Source organism: Oncorhynchus keta, chromosome 21 (assembly GCF_023373465.1).
Source record: "Oncorhynchus keta strain PuntledgeMale-10-30-2019 chromosome 21, Oket_V2, whole genome shotgun sequence".
Classification (NCBI taxonomy): domain Eukaryota; kingdom Metazoa; phylum Chordata; class Actinopteri; order Salmoniformes; family Salmonidae; genus Oncorhynchus; species Oncorhynchus keta.
Window position 1 is genome coordinate 35,126,805 of NC_068441.1, and position 25,463 is coordinate 35,152,267.

Here is a 25,463-nt window from a genome sequence, read left to right on the forward strand (position 1 = left end):
GACCTCAAACTCCTCAACCAGAAACCCCTAAGTACTTGATATATATGTGAGGAATACTGCCTCTGGTACTGTCTGGCCACTGTCACAGAGAGACATAGGGAGAAAGGGAGTGCCTTATCTTGTGTAGCCATACCTCAAAATGACATTGTTGGCAGGCCTCATTTGGAGTTCTGGAGAATTTTGTATTAGCCTAAATAGCTACAATGTTCTGCCTCCAGTGACTACATTTTTGGGGGGATGTTACATTTGAAGAACCCCTCCCACATGCCCGTAGAAAGGATGTCATGTTCGTCACTGTTTTCAGATCGGGTAGGATATGCTGGTTTGTAACATTGCAGAAAATTGAAGAAAACCTGCAAGAAAAACTGAATTCTGTTTTGCCAGAACTGTGCTCTATACACACAACTGAGTCGATGAAGGCATTAAAACTCCTCTCCGTCCAAGCAAGGCATTTGATTGGTTTGACATATTGCGAGGCGTCACTGATTTACACTTGATTTACTCCCCTTTTTAGCTACTTTCTGCCATTGACTTCAACAGGCTTTCTGATTAGGGAAGCCTGGTTCTAGATGAGGCTAGGGAGTGCCTAACAAGGTTCCAGAGTAGCTAGTGTTACATCCTAATCAGTAGAAGATAGAAACATAAAGCATTGATTTGCTCAATCATGCAAATGTTGACTTTAAGGTTATTAGTCATCTTAGTGAAAGCCCTCCAGAAACCTTCTGCCTCTGTCAACTTGCACAGTTTAGGGAGAACGCGGTCAACAGCACTCAACAACGGTCGAGAACAGTCAACGACGGTAGAGAACGGTCAACAACAAAATTCCAAACGCAATACAAAGATCTATTGTATGAACGGTCAACAACAAAATTCCAAACGCAATACAAAGATCTATTGTATGAACGGTCAACAACAAAATTCCAAACGCAATACAAAGATCTATTGTATGAACGGTCAACAACAGTCAACATCAAAATTCCAAATGCAATACAAAGATCTATTGTATGAACGGTCAACAACAGTCAACATCAAAATTCCAAATGCAATACAAAGATCTATTGTATGAACGGTCAACAACAGTCAACATCAAAATTCCAAATGCAATACAAAGATCTATTGTATGAACGGTCAACAACAAAATTCCAAACGCAATACAAAGATCTATTGTATGAACGGTCAACAACAAAATTCCAAACGCAATACAAAGATCTATTGTATGAACGGTCAACAACAGTCAACATCAAAATTCCAAATGCAATACAAAGATCTATTGTATGAACGGTCAACAACAGTCAACATCAAAATTCCAAATGCAATACAAAGATCTATTGTATGAACGGTCAACAACAAAATTCCAAACGCAATACAAAGATCTATTGTATGAACGGTCAACAACAGTCATCAAAATTCCAAACGCAATACAAAGATCTATTGTATGAACGGTCAACAACAGTCAACATCAAAATTCCAAATGCAATACAAAGATCTATTGTATGAACGGTCAACAACAAAATTCCAAACGCAATACAAAGATCTATTGTATGAACGGTCAACAACAAAATTCCAAACGCAATACAAAGATCTATTGTATGAACGGTCAAACAACGGTCAACAAAATTCCAAACGCAATACAAAGATCTATTGTATGAACGGTCAACAACAAAATTCCAAACGCAATACAAAGATCTATTGTATGAACGGTCAACAACAGTCAACATCAAAATTCCAAATGCAATACAAAGATCTATTGTATGAACGGTCAACAACAAAATTCCAAACGCAATACAAAGATCTATTGTATGAACGGTCAACAACAGTCATCAAAATTCCAAACGCAATACAAAGATCTATTGTATGAACGGTCAACAACAAAATTCCAAACGCAATACAAAGATCTATTGTATGAACGGTCAACAACGGTCAACAACAAAATTCCAAACGCAATACAAAGATCTATTGTATGAACGGTCAACAACGGTCAACAACAAAATTCCAAACGCAATACAAAGATCTATTGTATGAACGGTCAACAACGGTCAACATCAAAATTCCAAACGCAATACAAAGATCTATTGTATGAACGGTCAACAACAGTCAACATCAAAATTCCAAACGCAATACAAAGATCTATTGTATGAACGTGGCAAAGAGATTCAGTTTGAGCAGTATTGAGCAATATTGAGCAGTAGCAGCAGTGAAGTAGGGTTTGACAGAGCTACAGCAGGCCTATAGATTCAGTATACAGTACAGTGTCTGGCAAACTACCTTCGATGTTGGCATCAAACACAACAACAATATTCTAATCTACACTCTAACTAGAATGTAGCCAAACTGTCTTGGAACACTGGGTGCCAGCATGGCATACATTCCTATACTCAATCTCCAACCAAGTTGGCCAAGTTGTCTCTGAGGCCAGTGTGTGTGTGTGTGAACATATTTTTCAGCCCTTTGTCCTTCTGTCAGCACATTAACAGTCTGCCTAAGAAAACAGCAACTCCACAGCAGCCGGAAGGTCTGGGACTAGGGAGGGTTGAGACACACATCACAACAACACTATAATTAAAACAGCTATTAGAGCCCAGAGAACAACATCACCATTCTAGTCCCAAGACACAGAACACTACTGGCTGTTATAGCTTGACAGGTTGACTGACTGTTTCAGATCTCGTTTTCTCCATTTCCGCCTGAATGACGAGCCCAAAGTAAATTGCCTGTTGCTCAGGCCCTGAAGCCAGGATATGCATATAATTGGTAACATTGGAAAGAAAACACTTTGAAGTTCGTAGAAATCGTAAAATAATGTAGGAGAATATAACACAATAGATATGGTAGGAGAAAATCCAAAGAAAAACCAACCTGAATCTTTTTTATTTTGAGAGACCATGCTCTTACAATGGAAAGTATAAGGGCACACTGAAAATTAGCTCCCAGGATGCAATTCCTATGGCTTCCACAGGGTGTCAACAGTCTGTGTTCAAGGTTTCAGGCTTGTTTCAGGCTTGTTTCAGGCTTGTAACTTCCAAAATGAGTTTTAGTACAACGTCGCCATGAAGACAGGACACACCTGCCAAAATCGGTTTCCTATTGAACATACTTCACACAAAAAAAAATATAGTTTTATTACATTTTAGGGTATCTGAGGAGTAAATAGAAACATATTTAGACTTGTTTAAGGGTAGATTTTCGGATTCCTTTCTCTGCATGTTGAACGAGTGGATTACTCAAATCGATGGCGCCAACTAAACTTTTTGGGATATAAAGAAGAATTTTATCGAACAAAACGACACTACATGTTATAGCTGGGTCCATTTGGATGACAAGTCAGAGGAAGATTTTCAAAAAGTAAGTGAATATTTATTCGCTATTTGTGAATTTCTGAAACCTGAGCCGGTGGAAAAATATTTTGATGTCCTCAAACAATTGCATGGCATGTTTGCGCTGTAATAGCTACTGTAAATCGGACAGTGCAGTTAGATAAACAAGAATGTAAGCTTTTAACTGATATAAGACACTTATATGTACCTAAATGTTTAATATCCATAATTTGTATGATTATTTATTTGAATTGCGTGCCCTCCAGTTCCACTGGAAGTTGGCCCGCTAGCGGGATGCCTAGGCTTAAGAAGTTTTAACCTGATATGGTTCTACTGACCTCATGTGACTGATGAAAGAAATTACAGTAAATATCACCCACGTTACCTTTGCATGTTGATGTTGTGTAGATTAGAACGGAGTGTGAGCTATTTTACCAATCACAATGACATCAGGGAAGAGACAGGACAGATAATGGATGTATTTTCTCCTTAAAACCAGTTTTTCTTTCAGGATAGCAGTTGTTGCATGATATTTGTGGATCCCTGAGTTTCACAGCAATATGAGGCTGTGTCTAGCATAGGATCCTTACCCTTACCTCTGTCTAGGACATGAACCTCACCCTTACCTCTGTCTAGGATAGGATCCTTACCCTTACCTCCGTCTATGATATGATCCTTACCCTTACTTCTGTCTAGGATCCTTACACTTACCTCTGTCTAGGATAGGATCCTTACATTTATTTCGGTCTAGGATCCTTACACTTACTTCTGTCTAGAATAGGATCCTTACCCTTACTTCTGTCTATGATATGATCCTTACCCTTACCTCTGTCTAGAATATGATCATTACCCTTACTTCTGTCTAGAATAGGATCCTTACCCTTACTTCTGTCTAGGATAGGATCCTTACCCTTACTTCTGTCTATGATATGATCCTTACCCTTACTTCTGTCTAGAATATGATCCTTACCCTTACATCTGTCTAGGATAGGATCCTTACCCTTACTTCTGTCTATGATATGATCCTTACCCTTACTTCTGTCTATGATATGATCCTTACCCAACTCTGTCTAGGATAGGATCCTTACCCTTACTTCTGTCTAGGATAGGATCCTTACCCTTACTTCTGTCTATGATATGATCCTTACCCTTACCTCTGTCTAGAATATGATCCTTACCCTTACCTCTGTCTAGGATAGCATCCTTACCCTTACCTCTGTCTAGGATAGGATCCTTACCCTTACTTCTGTCTATGATATGATCCTTACCTTACCTCTGTCTATGATATGATCCTTACACTTACCTCTGTCGAGGATAGGATCCTTACCCTTACCTCTGTCTAGGATAGGATCCTACCCTTACCTCTGTCTAGGATAGGATCCTTACCCTTACTTCTGTCTATGATATGATCCTTACCCTTACTTCTGTCTATGATATGATCCTTACCCTTACCTCTGTCTAGAATATGATCCTTACCCTTACCTCTGTCTAGGATATGATCCTTACCCGTACTTCTGTCTATGATATGATCCTTACCCTTACTTCTGTCTGATATGATCCTTACCCTTACTTCTGTCTAGGATAGGATCCTTACCCTTACTTCTGTCTATGATATGATCCTTACCCTTACCTCTGTCTAGAATATGATCCTTACCCTTACCTCTGTCTAGGATAGGATCCTTACCCTTACTTCTGTCTATGATATGATCCTTACCCTTACTTCTGTCTATGATATGATCCTTACCCTTACTTCTGTCTATGATATGATCCTTACCCTTACTTCTGTCTATGATATTATCCTTACACTTACCTCTGTCTAGAATATGATCCTTACCCTTACTTCTGTCTATGATATTATCCTTACACTTACTTCTGTCTATAATATGATCCTTACCTCTGTCTAGGATATGATCCTTACCCTTACTTCTGTCTAGAATAGGATCCTTACCCTTACTTCTGTCTAGGATAGGATCCTTACCCTTACTTCTGTCTAGGATAGGATCCTTACCCTTACTTCTGTCTAGGATAGGATCCTTACCCTTACTTCTGTCTAGGATAGGATCCTTACCCTTACTTCTGTCTAGGATAGGATCCTTACCCTTACTTCTGTCTAGGATAGGATCCTTACCCTTACTTCTGTCTAGGATAGGATCCTTACCCTTACTTCTGTCTAGGATAGGATCCTTACCCTTACTTCTGTCTAGAATAGGATCCTTACCCTTACTTCTGTCTAGGATAGGATCCTTACCCTTACTTCTGTCTAGAATAGGATCCTTACCCTTACTTCTGTCTATGATATGATCCTTACCCTTACCTCTGTCTATGATATGATCCTTACACTTACCTCTGTCGAGGATAGGATCCTTACCCTTACCTCTGTCTAGGATAGGATCCTTACCCTTACCTCTGTCTAGGATAGGATCCTTACCCTTACTTCTGTCTATGATATGATCCTTACCCTTACTTCTGTCTATGATATGATCCTTACCCTTACCTCTGTCTAGAATATGATCCTTACCCTTACCTCTGTCTAGGATATGATCCTTACCCGTACTTCTGTCTATGATATGATCCTTACCCTTACTTCTGTCTGATATGATCCTTACCCTTACTTCTGTCTAGGATAGGATCCTTACCCTTACTTCTGTCTATGATATGATCCTTACCCTTACCTCTGTCTAGAATATGATCCTTACCCTTACCTCTGTCTAGGATAGGATCCTTACCCTTACTTCTGTCTATGATATGATCCTTACCCTTACCTCTGTCTATGATATGATCCTTACCCTTACTTCTGTCTATGATATGATCCTTACCCTTACTTCTGTCTATGATATTATCCTTACACTTACCTCTGTCTAGAATATGATCCTTACCCTTACTTCTGTCTATGATATTATCCTTACACTTACTTCTGTCTATAATATGATCCTTACCTCTGTCTAGGATATGATCCTTACCCTTACCTCTGTCTAGAATAGGATCCTTACCCTTACTTCTGTCTATGATATGATCCTTACCCTTACCTCTGTCTATAATATGATCCTTACCCTTACTTCTGTCTATGATATGATCCTTACCCTTACCTCTGTCTATGATATGATCCTTACACTTACCTCTGTCGAGGATAGGATCCTTACCCTTACCTCTGTCTATGATATGATCATTACCCTTACTTCTGTCTATGATATGATCCTTACCCTTACTTCTGTCTATGATATGATCCTTACCCTTACTTCTGTCTATGATATGATCCTTACCCTTAATTCTGTCAAGGATAGGATCCTTACCTTTACTTCTGTCTATGATTTGATCCTTACCTCTGTCTAGAATATGATCTGTACCCTTACTTCTGTCTATGATATGATCCTTACCCTTTCCTCTGTCTAGAATAGGATCCTTACCCTTACTTCTGTCTATGATATTATCCTTACCCTTACTTCTGTCTATGATATGATCCTTACCCTTACTTCTGTCTATGATATGATCCTTACCTTTACTTCTGTCTATTATATGATCCTTACCTTTACTTCTGTCTATTATATGATCCTTACCCTTACTTCTGTCTATGATATGATCCTTACCCTTACTTCTGTCTATGATATGATCCTTACCTTTACTTCTGTCTATTATATGATCCTTACCCTTACCTCTGTCTAGAATATGATCCTTACCTTTACTTCTGTCTATGGTTTGATCCTTACCCTTACTTCTGTCTAGAATATGATCCTTACCCTTACCTCTGTCTAGAATATGATCCTTACCTGCACCTCTGTCTAGAATATGATCCTTACCCTTACCTCTGTCAAGAATATGATCCTTACCCTTACTTCTGTCTAGAATATGATCCTTACCTTTACTTCTGTCTATGATATGATCCTTACCCTTACTTCTGTCTAGAATATGATCCTTACCCTTACTTCTGTCTATGATATGATCCTTACACTTACTTCTGTCTATGATATGATCCTTACCCTTACCTCTGTCTTGATAGGATCCTTACCCTTACTTCTGTCTAGGATAGGATCCTTACCCTTACTTCTGTCTATGATATGATTACCCTTACCTCTGTCTAGAATATGATCCTTACCCTTACCTCTGTCTAGGATAGGATCCTTACCCTTACCTCTGTCTAGGATAGGATCCTTACCCTTACTTCTGTCTATGATATGATCCTTACCCTTACTTCTGTCTATGATATGATCCTTACCCTTACCTCCGTCTATGATATGATCCTTACACTTACCTCTGTCGAGGATAGGATCCTTACCCTTACCTCTGTCTAGGATAGGATCCTTACCCTTACCTCTGTCTAGGATAGGATCCTTACCCTTACTTCTGTCTATGATATGATCCTTACCCTTACTTCTGTCTATGATATGATCCTTACCCTTACCTCTGTCTAGAATATGATCATTACCCTTACTTCTGTCTAGAATAGGATCCTTACCCTTACTTCTGTCTAGGATAGGATCCTTACCCTTACTTCTGTCTATGATATGATCCTTACCCTTACTTCTGTCTAGGATAGGAGCCTTACCCTTACTTCTGTCTATGATATGATCCTTACCCTTACCTCTGTGTAGAATATGATCCTTACCCTTACCTCTGTCTAGGATAGGATCCTTACCCTTACTTCTGTCTATGATATGATCCTTACCCTTACTTCTGTCTATGATATGATCCTTACCCTTACTTCTGTCTATGGTTTGATCCTTACCCTTACTTCTGTCTAGAATATGATCCTTACCCTTACTTCTGTCTAGAATATGATCCTTACCCTTACCTCTGTCTAGAATATGATCCTTACCCTTACCTCTGTCAAGAATATGATCCTTACCCTTACCTCTGTCTAGAATATGATCCTTACTTCTGTCTATGATATTATCCTTACACTTACTTCTGTCTATAATATGATCCTTACCTCTGTCTAGGATATGATCCTTACCCTTACCTCTGTCTAGAATAGGATCCTTACCCTTACTTCTGTCTATGATATGATCCTTACCCTTACCTCTGTCTATAATATGATCCTTACCCTTACTTCTGTCTATGATATGATCCTTACCCTTACCTCTGTCTATGATATGATCCTTACACTTACCTCTGTCGAGGATAGGATCCTTACCCTTACCTCTGTCTATGATATGATCATTACCCTTACTTCTGTCTATGATATGATCCTTACCCTTACTTCTGTCTATGATATGATCCTTACCCTTACTTCTGTCTATGATATGATCCTTACCCTTAATTCTGTCAAGGATAGGATCCTTACCTTTACTTCTGTCTATGATTTGATCCTTACCTCTGTCTAGAATATGATCTGTACCCTTACTTCTGTCTATGATATGATCCTTACCCTTTCCTCTGTCTAGAATAGGATCCTTACCCTTACTTCTGTCTATGATATTATCCTTACCCTTACTTCTGTCTATGATATGATCCTTACCCTTACTTCTGTCTATGATATGATCCTTACCTTTACTTCTGTCTATTATATGATCCTTACCTTTACTTCTGTCTATTATATGATCCTTACCCTTACTTCTGTCTATGATATGATCCTTACCCTTACTTCTGTCTATGATATGATCCTTACCTTTACTTCTGTCTATTATATGATCCTTACCTTTACTTCTGTCTATTATATGATCCTTACCCTTACTTCTGTCTATGATATGATCCTTACCCTTACTTCTGTCTATGATATGATCCTTACCTTTACTTCTGTCTATTATATGATCCTTACCCTTACCTCTGTCTAGAATATGATCCTTACCTTTACTTCTGTCTACGGTTTGATCCTTACCCTTACTTCTGTCTAGAATATGATCCTTACCCTTACCTCTGTCTAGAATATGATCCTTACCCTTACCTCTGTCTAGAATATGATCCTTACCCTTACCTCTGTCAAGAATATGATCCTTACCCTTACTTCTGTCTAGAATATGATCCTTACCTTTACTTCTGTCTATGATATGATCCTTACCCTTACTTCTGTCTAGAATATGATCCTTACCCTTACTTCTGTCTATGATATGATCCTTACACTTACTTCTGTCTAGGATAGGATCCTTACCCTTACTTCTGTCTATGATATGATCCTTACCCTTACCTCTGTCTAGAATATGATCCTTACCCTTACCTCTGTTTAGAATATGATCCTTACCCTTACCTCTGTCTAGAATATGATCCTTACCTTTACTTCTGTCTAGAATATGATCCTTACCCTTACCTCTGTCTAGAATATGATCCTTACCCTTACCTCTGTCTAGGATAGGATCCTTACCCTTACTTCTGTCTATGATATGATCCTTACCCTTACTTCTGTCTATGATAGGATCCTTACCCTTACTTCTGTCTAGGATAGGATCCTTACCCTTACTTCTGTCTAGAATAGGATCCTTACCCTTACTTCTGTCTAGGATAGGATCCTTACCCTTACTTCTGTCTAGGATAGGATCCTTACCCTTACTTCTGTCTAGAATAGGATCCTTACCCTTACTTCTGTCTAGAATAGGATCCTTACCCTTACTTCTGTCTAGGATAGGATCCTTACCCTTACTTCTGTCTAGGATAGGATCCTTACCCTTACTTCTGTCTAGAATAGGATCCTTACCCTTACTTCTGTCTATGATATGATCCTTACCTTTACTTCTGTCTATGGTTTGATCCTTACCCTTACTTCTGTCTAGAATATGATCCTTACCCTTACTTCTGTCTAGAATATGATCCTTACCCTTACCTCTGTCTAGAATATGATCCTTACCCTTACCTCTGTCAAGAATATGATCCTTACCCTTACCTCTGTCTAGAATATGATCCTTACCCTTACTTCTGTCTAGAATATGATCCTTACCTTTCTCTCGAGGACCCTCACCCCTTTCCCACCATAACCCCATGCGTACCCCTCCAATTAAAGTGCTCTGACCTCTGAACTTTCACCTTTATAACCTTGGACCCTCACCAATTTCTCCTCTCCTTCCTCACTCCACAAACTGTGAGGACCCCCGGGCATAGCTGTCTTCCATTGTGCCTGTGTAGAGTTACCCAGATGATCTTGTTCCATGTAGGTAGTTTTCACCCTTTATTCACCCTTTTTCTTCTCCTTCTCCCAACTGCATGCTTACTCTGCTCACTGCATGGTGTTGGTCACTAACTGTTAAAGAGTGAGATGCTGGATTCACCTGGTTGGTTTTACTGTCAAGAGTCTGTGGATCCGGACAATGTTTTTATACTACATATTATTGGGCTTTGACATTGCAGGCAACATTGCAGGCAAGACACAATTGACTGATCTACAAATCACCTTTCATTATAAACAACTAGTTTTGTAGATCAGTCAGTCACAATTTATCCACAATGCATCACAGATTTGATAACTGCAGTGCCATCTAAAGGCTGGATACTCACAACTAACCTGGACTGTATTCTGAGTAATCTAAACTGCCTGTGGTTTGAATATTGTGACTATTCACCAATACATCAGTCAATGTAAATACAACTATTTCATCTTACTTCACTATACTAGTCAAGCTGTGTACTAGTCAAGCTGTGTACTAGTCAAGCTGTATACTAGTCATGATGTGTATTAGTCAAGCTGTCTATTAGTCAAGCTGTGTACTAGTCATGATGTGTATTAGCCAAGCTGTGTACTAGTCAAGCTGTCTATTAGTCAAGCAGTTTATTAGTCAAGCTGTGTACTAGTCAAGCTGTCTATTAGTCAAGCTGTATTTGTTGATCATTGACAATTATTCAATGCAACATTAAAATACATGCATGTGTTTGAGACTTGTGTATGTTTTTTTGCATCACAGCAAAGTATGTGATAATGATGATGATGATGATGTTTCATATTGAGGAAGGCTCCGGCTAACACTGTGTCTCCTCTCTGTCTGTCTATTACAGGTTTGGTACGAGGAAGAGGAGGAAGGTGAGATTAAGGGCCACATTGTGTTCTGTATGCAGGCTGAACACGCAGGAACACGCACATACTACTTCAGCGCTGAGACTGCTGAGGAACAGGAGGAGTGGGTCGACGCCATGAATGAGGCAGTCCACATACTCCCTTCATGGAGGTACGAACACATAGTGTACAAGCACACACGCACGCACACACATAAGCAAGCAAGCACGCACGTACTCACACACACACACACAAAAACACGCCAACGCACACACACCAATGCACACACACACACACACACACACAAAAAAAAACACACACACGCAATCACACACACACGCACGGACACACGCATGTAAGCAAGCATGCACACACACACACACACACACATGTAAGCATGCAAACACAGGCACGCAAACACACACACGTAAACAAGCATCCAAGCACACACGTAAGCACGCACACGCATGCACAAACTCATACACACGTAAGCAAGCATGCGCACGCACACACACAAGCAACCATGCACGCACACACACACACACACACAAACACACACATAAGCACGCACGCACACACGCACACACATAAGCACGCACACACACACACACACACACACACACACACACACACACACACACACACACACACACACACACACACACACACACACACACACAACCACTTAATGTATTGTAAGATCTGTTGAAAAATGTATTTTCATGTTAAAATAAAAATATTATAATGTATATTACTGGCTTAATTCGTGCTGGAACCCAGAGTAGCTGCTGTCTTGGCATCTACCATTGGGGATCCATATTAAAATACAAATACACGTTCAAATACACACATACAAACACACAAATACACACACACGCTAACTCTCTCCCTTCCTCACAGGACCACCAACTCAGAGGCCACCACACCCACAGCGGAACTCCATGGTAACACCTTGGTAACCAAAGGACCTGAACCACACACCCAGACACACACATACATTGAGGACAACAGCCAGACGACGGACTTCCAAGACCCAGAGCCCGGACCACGAAAACCCGCCCATCACAAGGTCAACGGGGTCGATGCCATGGAAACGCTCCTTCCCTCCACCAGCAACTCAGAGCAGGAGGGGAGGATGGAGGGCGAGAGGACAGGAGGGCCTGGACCTGGGGGTGCACACCATCCTCATCACCAACCCAATGGGTTTGGCCCCTACGGTCCCCCAAACGGACCCCCCCAGGGTAACGGGCGGCCGCTCCAGGGACCTCCAGAGGGAGGGATGACAGAGGGGAGGGAGGTGAGGGAGCAGCCTGAGAATGTGGTACTGAGACGGGGCTTTGTGCCACGGACGAACCCTGAGAGACAGGCCCAGAGGAAGAGCTCCATGACCCAGCTACAGCAGTGGGTCAACCAGCGCAGAGTCATGGCTGTACAGGAGGACATGAACAGGTGAGAGAGAGAAAGAGGGAGCGAGAGAGAGGGATGGGAGTGAGAGGATAGAGAGAGAAAAAGAGAGCAGGAGAGAGAGCGAGAGAGAGGAGGGGTTGGGAGAGAGGATGAGTAAGAGAGCTGTTTTTGTGTGTCTACAACCACATGTCTCCCTTCAGCCATCTTTCTGTCTCTCTCTTTATCTTCCCCCAGTACCTCCCGTTACTACACAGTGAACCGGGGTGTTCCAGCTGACTACTACAGCGTCTACGGTAGCATGGTGGGTGGTCCGGGCTACGTGGAGCAGTACCCCCTCTACCCCTTGGGCGTACGCCCTGACAGCATCTGCTCTGTGTCAGCCGTGGGCTACGACCGACTGGGCCCCCCTCGCTGGACCAACGAGGACAAGAGGTGCTCACTACGGGACGGACCCCCGCCCCCTCGAGACCCATACGGTCCCCCACCCGGCCCTGCCTATTACAACCAGATGGATGTAGCCCAGACCTCCATGAGGCGTCTCTCCATTCAGCCCAGGTCTAGGTCTGTCCCCAGGTCCCCCTCCCCATCCTCGGGTGGTCCCTGCTCACCCGGCCCTCATAGCTTTGCCTCGCCCATCCGCTCACCCTCGGCCCGGTTTGACAGAGGACCAAGCAGGCTACAGGAGGATGTGATCTACGCTGACCCCTCTGTGTACGGACTGAGGAGATCACTGAGCTCACCCAAGGTGAGAGGGGGGAGAGGGTGTGTGTGTGTGCGCGCGCTGTGTCAGGGTATGTTTGTTATGCCTGACGATCATTTTTGGGGAAAAAGACCAGATGGTAGATGTGTTACAATTTTCTGCAATCACTTTAGCACAAATTTCCGATCCTTGAGGTCATTTTTCAAAACTCTAGACACAAAACTCAAAACGGTCATCACTTGTAACACAGTCTGTTCAATGGTCAAAACATTGCATTGTGCATTCATATCTTTAAAGAAACCTTGCACATGCAGTATAATTTTTTCAAATATCTTGTTTATCATGAAATACCATAGGAACATTCATTTAGATCACCCACACACAAGATACCGATAGTTTCACTGTGTAGTTGTTTGTACAATCATTAAATATTCTAGTACCAAATATGTGATGTTTCATTACGGTACTACACATAAATACATCACTGTAAAATGACTAGTAGAGAGAATACAACAGACACAGTGGAATCATTTAACAAAATCTTAAATGTATTGATGAAATACAATAAAATCACAACATAGGTTTCTTTGAATCAAAGCAAAAATAATTAGCTACAAAAAAAGAAAAAACTACAGTAAAATGTCAGCTGCAGTGTTCCTCACCTGGCTTACTGTAAAACATCACCTGCAGTGTTCCTCACCTGACTTACTGTAAAACATCAACTGCAGTGTTCCTCACCTGGCTTACAGTAAAACATCACTGCAGTGTTCCTCACCTGGCTTACTGTAAAACATCACTGCAGTGTTCCTCACCTGGCTTACTGTAAAACATCACTGCAGTGTTCCTCACCTGACTTACTGTAAAACATCAACTGCAGTGTTCCTCGCCTGGCTTACAGTAAAACATCACTGCAGTGTTCCTCACCTGGCTTACTGTAAAACATCACTGCAGTGTTCCTCACCTGGCTTACTGTAAAACATCACTGCAGTGTTCCTCACCTGGCTTACTGTAAAACATCAACTGCAGTGTTCCTCCCCTGGTTTACTGTAAAACACCACTGCAGTGTTCCTCACCTGGCTTACAGTAAAACATCACTGCAGTGTTCCTCACCTGGCTTACTGTAAAACATCAACTGCAGTGTTCCTCACCTGGCTTACTGTAAAACATCAACTGCAGTGTTCCCCCCCTGGCTTACAGTAAAACATCACTGCAGTGTTCCTCACCTGGCTTACTGTAAAACATCACTGCAGTGTTCCTCACCTGGCTTACTGTAAAACATCACTGCAGTGTTCCTCACCTGGCTTACTGTAAAACACCACTGCAGTGTTCCTCACCTGGCTTACAGTAAAACATCACTGCAGTGTTCCTCACCTGGCTTACTGTAAAACATCACTGCAGTGTTCCTCACCTGGTTTACTGTAAAACATCACTGCAGTGCTCCTCACCTGGCTTACTGTAAAACATCACTGCAGTGTTCCTCACCTGGCTTACAGTAAAACATCACTGCAGTGTTCCTCACCTGGCTTACTGTAAAACACCACTGCAGTGTTCCTCACCTGGCTTACAGTAAAACATCACTGCAGTGTTCCTCACCTGGCTTACTGTAAAACATCACTGCAGTGTTCCTCACCTGGTTTACTGTAAAACATCACTGCAGTGTTCCTCACCTGGCTTACTGTAAAACACAAAACAAAGGGTTGATTACTGTACTTCTATATTTCCATCCACCCTGTCTTGTGGATTTGGCCAAAGGTTCTCATCCACATCACAATGGATGTTTTCATTGGCCAAACATCTTGGGAAGAATCTTCAGGCGAATCCAGGCCTGACACTGGTCTGCCGTGATGTCATTGCATACATCATCCATAGCCTGGAGAAGGGTGGCTTGTTCCTGAGGGCGTCTATCATATACCTTTCACCTCCACTTGGAGAAAAATGTCTCAATCGGGTTAAGGAAAGGAGAGTATAGGGGTAAGTACAGGGTGATAAAATGTGGATGGGCCTGAAACCGTGCTTGCACCATTTGAGCATGGCAGAACCTGACATTATCCCACGCAATGACATAGGTCACGACATCAGCGCTACAGACCCGATTTATCTCATCAAGAAGGTTACACGAGGTCTGCGTCCCACCACGACATCAGCTCTACAGACCTGATTTATCTCATCAAGTAGGTTACACAAGGAGAGCTGCTTTATATGATCCAATACGAGGTCTGCGTCTCACCACACCGTCTTCCGATATAGCCGCACACATGGTGATGTTGGCCCCATGTTGTCCAGGTACTTGGTTGGTTGCCCGCTGGCCAATGAAATTCCAACCTCTCCTCCTTGTCTTGGCCAGGTTGAAGCCTGCCTCATCCCAAAATAGGAATTTGTGAAGGTTTTCATCAGCATCCAGCTCCATCACCCTCTAGAAATACATTTTGGAAAGAGAATTACAATGATGTAGAATTTTGGGGGAATTTTTCACAACAGGCATCAGGAACATACTCAGTCGTCATTTGTTTCACTCTGTCTGCATTTCTTTCAAAAGCCACACGGTATAGCTGTTTTTCTTTCAAAAGGCACACGGTATAGCTGTTTTTCTTTCAAAAGGCACACGGTAGAGCTGTTTTTCTTTCAAAAGGCACACGCTATAGCTGTTTTTCTTTCAAAAGGCACACGGTATAGCTGTTTTTCTTTCAAAAGACACACGGTAGAGCTGTTTTAGAGACCCCTGGTGCCTTTTCAGCATGCGGGCAATAGTCAGCAAACTTATGGCTTCCACATTGTTGAACATGTCGTTATTGTCCAAGATGTTCTGCCGAATTTCTGTAAGGTGAATATTATTTCTGGCCTGAACCAAATTGACCACAGCCCGCTCTTGTTGGTCAGTCAGAATTCTGCCTCTGCGTCCCCTATTTGGCCTAGTCTCAATTCTGCAGGGAAAATTACAGTAAGAACACATTTAGTCACATCACCTACTCTGTGGTACACATTGGCATGCAGTATACAGTCATTTGACAATTGAGAGGAGCCTAATGTTTAATGCATTCTGAAGACTTACTGGTTCTCATTGTGGAAAGTTCTGATGATTGAGGCCACGGATGATCTTCTGAGGTTCGGTTGAATCATTGTAGCTGCCTCAGTCATTGTCATGCCATGATTTACGACATGGTCTACAACTATTGCTTGGATTTAATTGGACACTCTTTGCTGTTGCTGCCGCTGTCTTGGTCCCTGGCCTTGTCCTCTACCACGTTCCCCCACACCTCTCAAACGAGGCCCACGACCACCTCTCAGAAGGGGTGCTTTTGTCCCCTGACATTTGTTTGGCCACTATGTCTTCCTCGTCTTCCTCCTCCCACTGCTTGACCTCTGTTGTGACCTGGATTACCTGCCGGCTCCATATTATTGCTATGTTGTTGTAGGTGAATACCACTCATTTCACTATATATATATATATATATATATATATATATATACTCGTACCACAATGTGAAATCAATCATCAGTAACGAGTTGTCAGTATTGGGAAAGCAATTACAAGGGCCTGCATACATACACTCGCCGGCCACTTTATTAAGTACACCTGCTTGTTAACGCAAATCGCCTGCTCCTTCGAACAGCAAATCATGTGGCTGCCTGCAACTCAACATATAGAGTAGAGAGCTTTAGTTATTGTTCGACCAAACATTAGATTGGGCAAGATGCGTAATCTCAGCAACTTTGACCGTGGTATGATTGTTGGTGCCACACATGGTGGTTCCAGCCTCTCAGAAACAGCTGCTCTCCTGCTTATTTTACACACTACAGTCTCTAGAGTTTACAGAGAATGGTGCGATAAACATAACACATTCAGTGAGCGGCAGTTCTGTGGGCAAAAACACCTTGTTAATGATAGAGGTCAGAGGAGAATGTCCAAACTCATTCAAGCTAACAGAAAGGCCACATGCTCAAATAACAGCCGTTTTAAAACAGTGGTGTGGAGAAGGGCATCTCTTACCATACAACACCGTGAATAATTCAGGCTGTTGTGGAGGCAAAAGGGGGTCCTAGCCAGTACTAGATAGGTGTACCTAATTAAGTGGCCGGTGAGTGCACTGTCAAATGTCAGTAATGTCAAATCTGAAAACATGGTCTGGAAAAGTGGTACATGGGACCATAGAAACAGTGTCTGATAAAGAATGATGATAAAACATTACATCCATAGATAATGTAGTCCAATTGGTTCATGTTCCACGGTAATTGGTGTCAATGGATCTCGTTATCCTGAAACTTTCATGATCTAAACATGGAATATTGTTAATCAGTTTCCATAAAACTATGCATTAAGAGTAACGCAACAGTTACTTATCATTTTGAGCAGTTGTATCAATTGATAGTTAGATCATTGTAATGAAATGAATAGACAGTCATTTCAGATGTAATGTGTGAATTGCATTTTGAAATGGTAATATGTCAAGTTGTGTAATTTTGAACAGGTGATTTTAGTTCAATGAACAAATGATCTTAGCTTTATGTGTGTTGTATCCAAGCAATTGGAAAAAGTGTTAGAGTTTTGAAAAATGTGCATTTTGATCATCAGATGTGAGTTCTGTGTCTTGAGTTTTGAAAAATGACATCAAGATTCTGAAATGAGTGCCAAAGTGATTGTAAAGATGTGTAATTTGTGAAGATTTTCTTTGTGTTGCTAGCCCAGTGATCATAGAACATCCCGGTTATTTCTCTTATTTCAGTATGATTACCCTGGAGACAGGAGGTCGCTAAGCCAAGGAATGTACCACTACAACTACCCTGCCTCCCCCTCTCTCCACAGCAAAATGGTACGTCCTCCCAAAGCGTGTTACACTATCAAGAGACACAGACCAATGAGTCCAATGTCAAGTTTGTGAGACACTTGACTACAGCCCTCACACACACCTACACGAGCTTAGCGGGAAAATTGTCCTTGACAGCTACCTGTGCTTAAAATAAGATCTGCAGTGTCTCTAAAGGTATGTTATAGCTGTGCTTCACTGCTGTATCTGGTGCGAGTTCATATGTCTGTCCTCTCTTTCTGTCTTCTCTCTTTCTGTCTTCTCTCTTTCTGTCTATCTTTTGTTTTGTCTCTGTCACTCTTTCACCCTCTCTTTCTCTGTCTGTCTCTTTCTTTATTTCTGTCTCTGTTACTCTCTCTTTTTCTCTACATACACAACTCTCTCTCCTTGTACTCTTTGTTTATGGCTCTGTGTCTGCTGGTGCCACTGATGCTGTTGCTACTGGTTTCACTGGTTTCTCTGGTACTGGGTCTTGCACTGTCCTCGTCCTTGTCACTGATGCTGTCACTGCTGCTGCTTGTATCAGGAGGACATTTTAGACTTGCAGCTCCAGAGAAACCTGGAGTACCTCGATCAACAGGTATGTGCCATAGGCATCTCTGAGCACAGTTCTACCTCTACTCATGCACATGAACACTAACACACCAAACAAAATCCAATGTATTTTACACATACGTGCTATGTCACAATACATTGTAAAAGCTAGGTAACTAACAAATGACTTGGAAACAACGTTGATTCAACTAGTTTGTACCCAGTGGGAAAGCTTGGTAACTTACAGTGCCTTCGGAAAGTATTCAGACTTAGACTTTTTCCACATTTTGTTACGTTACAGCCTTATTCTAAAATTGATTGAAATGTTTTTTTCCCCTCATAAATCTACACACAATACCACATAATGATAAAGCAAAAGCAGGTCTTTTAGAAATGTTAGCAAATTTTTATATAAAAAAAAATGGGATTGTGAGATTTACATAAGTATTCAGACCCTTTACACAGTACTTTTTTGAAGCACCTTTGGCAGCGATTAGAGCATTGATAGCGTCTTGTAGCGTCTTGGGTGTGACGCTACAAGCTTGGCTCACCTGTTTTTGGGGAGTTTCTCAGATTCTTCTCTGCAGATCCTCTCAAGCTCTGTCATGAAGGATGGGGAGTGTTGCTGCACAGCCATTTTCAGGTCTCTCCAGAGATGTTCAATTGGGTTCAATTCCGGGCTCTGGCTGGGCCACTCAAGGACAGTCAGAGACTTGTCCCAAAGCCACTCCTGTGTTGTCTTGGCAGTCTGCTGAGGGTCGTTGTCCTGTTGGTAGGTGAACCGTCGCCCCAGTCTGAGGTCCTGAGCGCTCTGGAGCAGGTTTTCATCAAGGATCTCTCTGTACTTTGCTCCGTTCATCTTTGCCTGGATCCTGACTGGTCTCCCAGTCCCTGCCGCTGAAAAACATCCCCACAGCATGATGCTGCCACCACCATGCTTGACTGTATGGATGGTGACAGGTTTCTTCCATACGTGACTCTTGGCATTCAGGCCAAAGAGATCAATATTTATTTGATCAGACCAGAGAATCTTGTTTCTCATGGTCTGAGAGTGTTTAAATGCCTTTGGCAAACTCCAAGCGGGCTGTCATGTGCCTTTTACTGAGGAGTGGCTTCCGCCTGGCCACCATAAAGGCCCGATTGGTGGAGTGCTGCAGAGATGGTTGTCCTTTATCGTTCTGGAAGGTTCTCCCATCTCCACAGAGGAATTCTAGAGCTCTGTCAGAGTGACCAGCGGGTTCTTGGTCAGCTCCCCAACCAAGGCCCTCCTCCATTGATTGCCCAGTTTTGCTGGGCGGCCAGCTGGCCAGCTCCTGGAAGAGTCTTGGTGCTTCCAACCTTTTTCCATTTAATGCTACAGACATTTTTTGGTTCCCTTCCCCAGATTTATTCCTTGATTCAATGCTGTCTCGGAGCTCTGCGGACAATTACTTTGATCTCATAGCTTGGTTTTTGCTTTGACATGCGCTGTCAACTACAGGACCTTATATAGACAGGTGTGTGCCTTTCCAAATCATGTCCAATTAATTGAATTTACCACAGGTGGACTCCAATCAAGTTGTAGAAACATCTCAAGGATGAACAATGGAAACACTCTGAATACTTATGTAAATAAGGTATTTCTGTTTTCGCTTTTTCATTGTGGGGTTTTGTGTGCAGATTTCTGAGGAATTTTGTTTATTTAATACATTTTAGAATCAGGCTGTAACATAACAAAATGTGGTAATGTCAAGTGGTCTGAATACTTTCTGGAGGCACTGTAGCTACTGAGAACAGAGAAGGGTGGGGAAGTGAGTCTAGACGTCTTGAGAACATGAGAATAATTACATTTGGATCACCCATAAACTGTTGGTTACACTAAACCCCTCACAAAGTGTGGTTGACAGCATTTGTGTGATGTTTGCCAAAGCATTCAGATGTATTGTCTTGTGGATTGTCCATGTTGTCCACACTGCTACCTGCTAAAAACCTGTTGTTTCTCACAACCACATTCCAGATTCACTCCCACTATTACCCTCTCTCCCCTGTCTCACTGTCACTGACTGCTTACACCTTATGGTAATGACCAGTCTCTGGTAATGCAGTAAACACACCCCATCAGATCTACAAGTACTGGAACTCTTTGTTCAACATTAAACACAAACAGAAAGTTGTGTCTTCGATTTAACCAATTTGATTCTCAAATTGAAATGAGAATAGAACCACACTAGTCAGGGACTGTTACTGCGGCCAAGCTCCTGTCTTTACTGTGCCAACCAGGAGAATAATGGATGGTGTGTTTCGCCCCAGGTGAGCGGTGGAGATCACCTTATCGGCATGGTAACCAGAATGGTGAAGCGATCCTCCTCCAGAGCAAAACTCTTCTCACAAGAGAGGAGAGAGTGTCCCAGAGAGGCAGGTTTTAGCAAGACCCACAGGCCCCAAAGTGGTCCCCAAATTATGTTCTTTTCACTGGGACCCACCTAAAGCCTTTTAACTTTTCGCATGAGTCATCATGGAAATACAAATAATGTTTCTAACCATGACCCAGTCACGCCATAACCCAAAGGAAGGAGACATTACCACTCAAAGACCCCTATACCCTCACAATATTCCCCTTCCCCTAATATGCTTTTCCAAGATGTCTGTATCATTGTAGCACAGGTTGTTTGCCTTGTAGCCACATGGTTTCTGGTATCAGAGTATAACTCCTTGTGCAGGCTCTCTCTTTTCGCAGAGGTCAACTACTGCCCTCTTCAGGGCTTTTCTAGTCACTAGTGATTTAGGGCGTGGGGCTCAGGTGTAGTCTCGACAGAATCAAATCAAATTGAATAAAACTTTATTTGTCACATGCGCCGAATAGGTCTCATAGGGCGGTGCATAATTGCCTGGGTTAGGGGAGGGTTTGGCCGGGGTAGGGTAGGGTTTGGCCGGGGTAGGGGAGGGTTTGGCCGGGGTAGGGGAGGGTTTGGCCGGGTTAGGGGAGGGTTTGGCCGGGGTAGGGGAGGGTTTGGCCGGGGTAGGGGAGGGTTTGGCCGGGGTAGGGGAGGGGAGGGTTTGCCGGGTTAGGGGGTTGGCCGGGGGGAGGGTTTGGCCGGGTTAGGGGAGGGTTTGGCCGGGGTAGGGGAGGGTTTGGCCGGGGTAGGGGAGGGTTTGGCCGGGGTAGGGGAGGGTTTGGCCGGGGTAGGGGAGGGTTTGGCGGGGTAGGGGAGGGTTTGGCCGGGTTAGGGGAGGGTTTGGCCGGGGTAGGGAGGGTTTGGCCGGGGTAGGGGAGGGTTTGGCGGGGTAGGGAGGGGGGTAGTAGGGGAGGGTTTGGCCGGGTTAGGGGAGGGTTTGGCCGGGGTAGGGGAGGGTTTGGACGGGGTAGGCCGTCATTGGAAATAAGAATTTGTCTTTAACTGACTTGCCTAGTTAAATAAAGGTCAAAAAATAAAAACAACAATGCAGTTCAAGAAAGAGCTAAGAAAAGTTTTTCATAAATAACCTAAAGCAAAAAATAATAAAAAGTAACACAATAAAATAACACACACAAGGCTATATACAGGGGGTACCAGTACCGAGTCAATGTGTGGGGGTACAGGATAGTTGAGGTAATTTGTACATGTGGGTAGGGGTGAAGTGACTTTGCATAGATAATAAACAGCGAGTAGAAGCAGTGTAAAAACAAATGGGGGCGGAGGTGTCAATGTAAATAGTCCAGGTGGCCATTTGATTAATTGTTCATCAATCTTATGGCTTGGGGGTAGAAGCTGTTAAGGATTTCCCCTCCCACTCCATAGTCTCCCACAAGCTCCCACAGCCCAAGCCTACACACCCCTATTCTAGCATGTGGCTTTTAGATTCTAGGCTCTATCCACAGAACGGGCTTTTGGTTTCTTTGTCTTACCAATTCATTTGCGATTTTAGTTCTCCATGTTGCTTCACAGTGCTTTATGTTTCTTTATCTTTCCATCTGGGTTCTATGTCATATCCTGTCTTGTGCTGTAGCTTAACAGTGTGTCAGTGCTTTACAACATCCCCAACCACCCTCCCTCTTTGTTGTACCCCTCTTTCTCCACTGTGATGTCATATCCTCCTTCATATACCATCCAATCACAGTCCCCCATATGTACATAGATCAGTGTTTCCCGACCTTGGTCCTCGAGTACCCCCAACAAAACACAGTTTTGTTGTAGCCCTTGACATACAAACCTTATTCAACTCATTGAGGGCTTGATGATTAGTTGACAAGTTAAATCAGGTGTGCTTGTCCAGGGATACAATAAAAATGTGTACTGTTGTGTGTACTCGAGGACCAGGGTTGGAAAAACTGAAACAGATGACCTGGATATGACCTTTGACATTTTGACAGAGGGGGTAAGCATTCCAGTTCACCCTACTGCAGGGATCATGAACTGGATTCAGCCGCGGGCCGATTATTTCTTGAGCGGATCGTTAGGGGGCAAGAACATGATTTCAAATAATAAGTAGAATGCAAACTGACCGCAAGAAGCCCAAATGTGTAGGAATACATTTGATCAGATTTCCAGGGCCTCCCGAGTGGCACAGCGGTCTAAGGCACTGCATCACAGTGCTTGAGGTGTCACTACAGACCTGGGTTTGATCCCAGGCTGTGTCACAGCCAGCTGTGACCGGGAGACCCATGAGGCAGTGCACAACTGGACCAGCGTTGTCCGGGATAGGGGAGGGTTCAGCCGGCTGGGATTTCCTTGCCCCATTGTACTCTTGTGGCGTGCCAGGTGCTGACTTCTGTCGCCAGCTGGACTCTGTTTCCTCCAACACATTGGTGTGGCTGGGTTAAGTGATCAGTGTGTCAAGAAGCAGTGTGGCTTGGCAGGGTTGTGTTTGGGAGAATGCATGACCTTCGTCTCTCCCGAGTCCGTAGGGGAGTTGCAGTGATGGGACTAGATTGTAACTACCAGTTTGGGGAGAAAATCACTTGGAGCTGATTTGCTGGTGTCTTTAGTCTTTTATGTCCAGAATAAAAAAAATATACAAAAATTGGGGGGCCAAATAAAATACGCAGAAAACTTGGGGGGGTGCAAATAAAATCACCCGCTGGCTAAATTAGGCCCGCGGACCGTCAGTTGGGGAACCCTGCCCTATCGGTGCTCTCTGCTCCATACTGTAAACAACACAGAATTACAGATGTTTTTTTTTTTTTGTCATTATCTTATTTGTTCAGTATTAATACCGATGTGATATGTACAGTACTCTGAAGTAGTGATATACTATGCATGTACTACGCACATGGTATGGTGTTGTTATTACTAGTTCTGTTCTGTGCTACGCCATTGATAAAATGTTGTTTACAACTGGGTGGGTCTGGGCCATTCCTACTGTATGGCTAACTGAAGCCTTCTGTAAAATGATGTGTGTGTTGTTTACAACTGGGTGGGTCTGGGCCATTCCTACTGTATGGCTAACTGAAGCCTTCTGTAAAATGATGTGTGTGTTGTTTACAACTGGGTGGGTCTGGGCCATTCCTACTGTATGGCTAACTGAAGCCTTCTGTAAAATGATGTGTGTGTTGTTTACAACTGGGTGGGTCTGGGCCATTCCTACTGTATGGCTAACTGAAGCCTTCTGTAAAATGATGTGTGTGTTGTTTACAACTGGGAGGGTCTGGGCCATTCCTACTGTATGGCTAACTGAAGCCTTCTGTAAAATGATGTGTGTGTTGTTTACAACTGGGTGGGTCTGGGCCACTCCTACTGTATGGCTCACTGAAGCCTTCTGTAAAATGATGTGTGTGTTGTTTACAACTGGGTGAGTCTGGGCCATTCCTACTGTATGGCTAACTGAAGCCTTCTGTAAAATGATGTGTGTGTTGTTTACAACTGGGTGGGTCTGGACCATTCCTAATGTATGGCTAACTGAAGCCTTCTGTAAAATGATGTGTGTGTTGTTTACAATTGGGTGGGTCTGGGCCATTCATACTGTATGGCTAACTGAAGCCTTCTGTAAAATGATGTGTGTGTTGTTTACAACTGGGTGGGTCTGGGCCATTCCTACTGTATGGCTAACTGAAGCCTTCTGTAAAATGATGTGTGTGTTGTGTACAACTGGGTGGGTCTGGGCCATTCCTACTGTATGGCTAACTGAAGCCTTCTGTAAAATGATGTGTGTGTTGTTTACAACTGGGTGGGTCTGGGCCATTCCTACTGTATGGCTCACTGAAGTCTTCTGTAAAATGATGTGTGTGTTGTTTACAACTGGGTGAGTCTGGGCCATTCCCACTGTATGGCTCACTGAAGCCTTCTGTAAAATGATGTGTGTGTTGTTTACAACTGGGTGGGTCTGGGCCATTCCTACTGTATGGCTCACTGAAGCCTTCTGTAAAATGATGTGTGTGTTGTTTACAACTGGGTGAGTCTGGGCCACTCCTACTGTATGGCTCACTGAAGCCTTCTGTAAAATGACGTGTGTGTTGTTTACAACTGGGTGGGTCTGGGCCATTCCTACTGTATGGCTAACTGAAGCCTTCTGTAAAATGATGTGTGTGTTGTTTACAACTGGGTGGGTCTGGGCCATTCCTACTGTATGGCTAACTGAAGCCTTCTGTAAAATGATGTGTGTGTTGTTTACAACTGGGAGGGTCTGGGCCATTCCCACTGTATGGCTAACTGAAGCCTTCTGTAAAATGATGTGTGTGTTGTTTACAACTGGGTGGGTCTGGGCCATTCCCACTGAAGCCTTCTGTAAAATGATGTGTGTGTTGTTTACAACTGGGTGGGTCTGGGCCATTCCTACTGTATGGCTCACTGAAGTCTTCTGTAAAATGATGTGTGTGTTTTTTACAACTGGGTGGGTCTGGG

The 25,463-nt window shown here is 43.0% G+C and overlaps 1 protein-coding gene across 5 annotated transcripts in view; it reads left to right on the top strand.

The window, feature by feature from the left end:
* LOC118375020 (pleckstrin homology domain-containing family A member 6-like) overlaps positions 1-25,463 on the top strand; it is a 311,430-nt gene that overhangs the window by 245,825 nt on the left and 40,142 nt on the right. For all 5 annotated transcript variants that reach the window (XM_052473757.1, XM_052473755.1, XM_052473756.1 and 2 more), the window contains 4 exons: positions 11,226-11,395; positions 12,124-12,672; positions 12,865-13,375; positions 18,052-18,138. In XM_052473757.1, the coding sequence (XP_052329717.1) occupies positions 11,226-11,395; positions 12,124-12,672; positions 12,865-13,375; positions 18,052-18,138 (1,317 nt within the window). The remainder of the gene's footprint in view (positions 1-11,225; positions 11,396-12,123; positions 12,673-12,864; positions 13,376-18,051; positions 18,139-25,463) is intronic.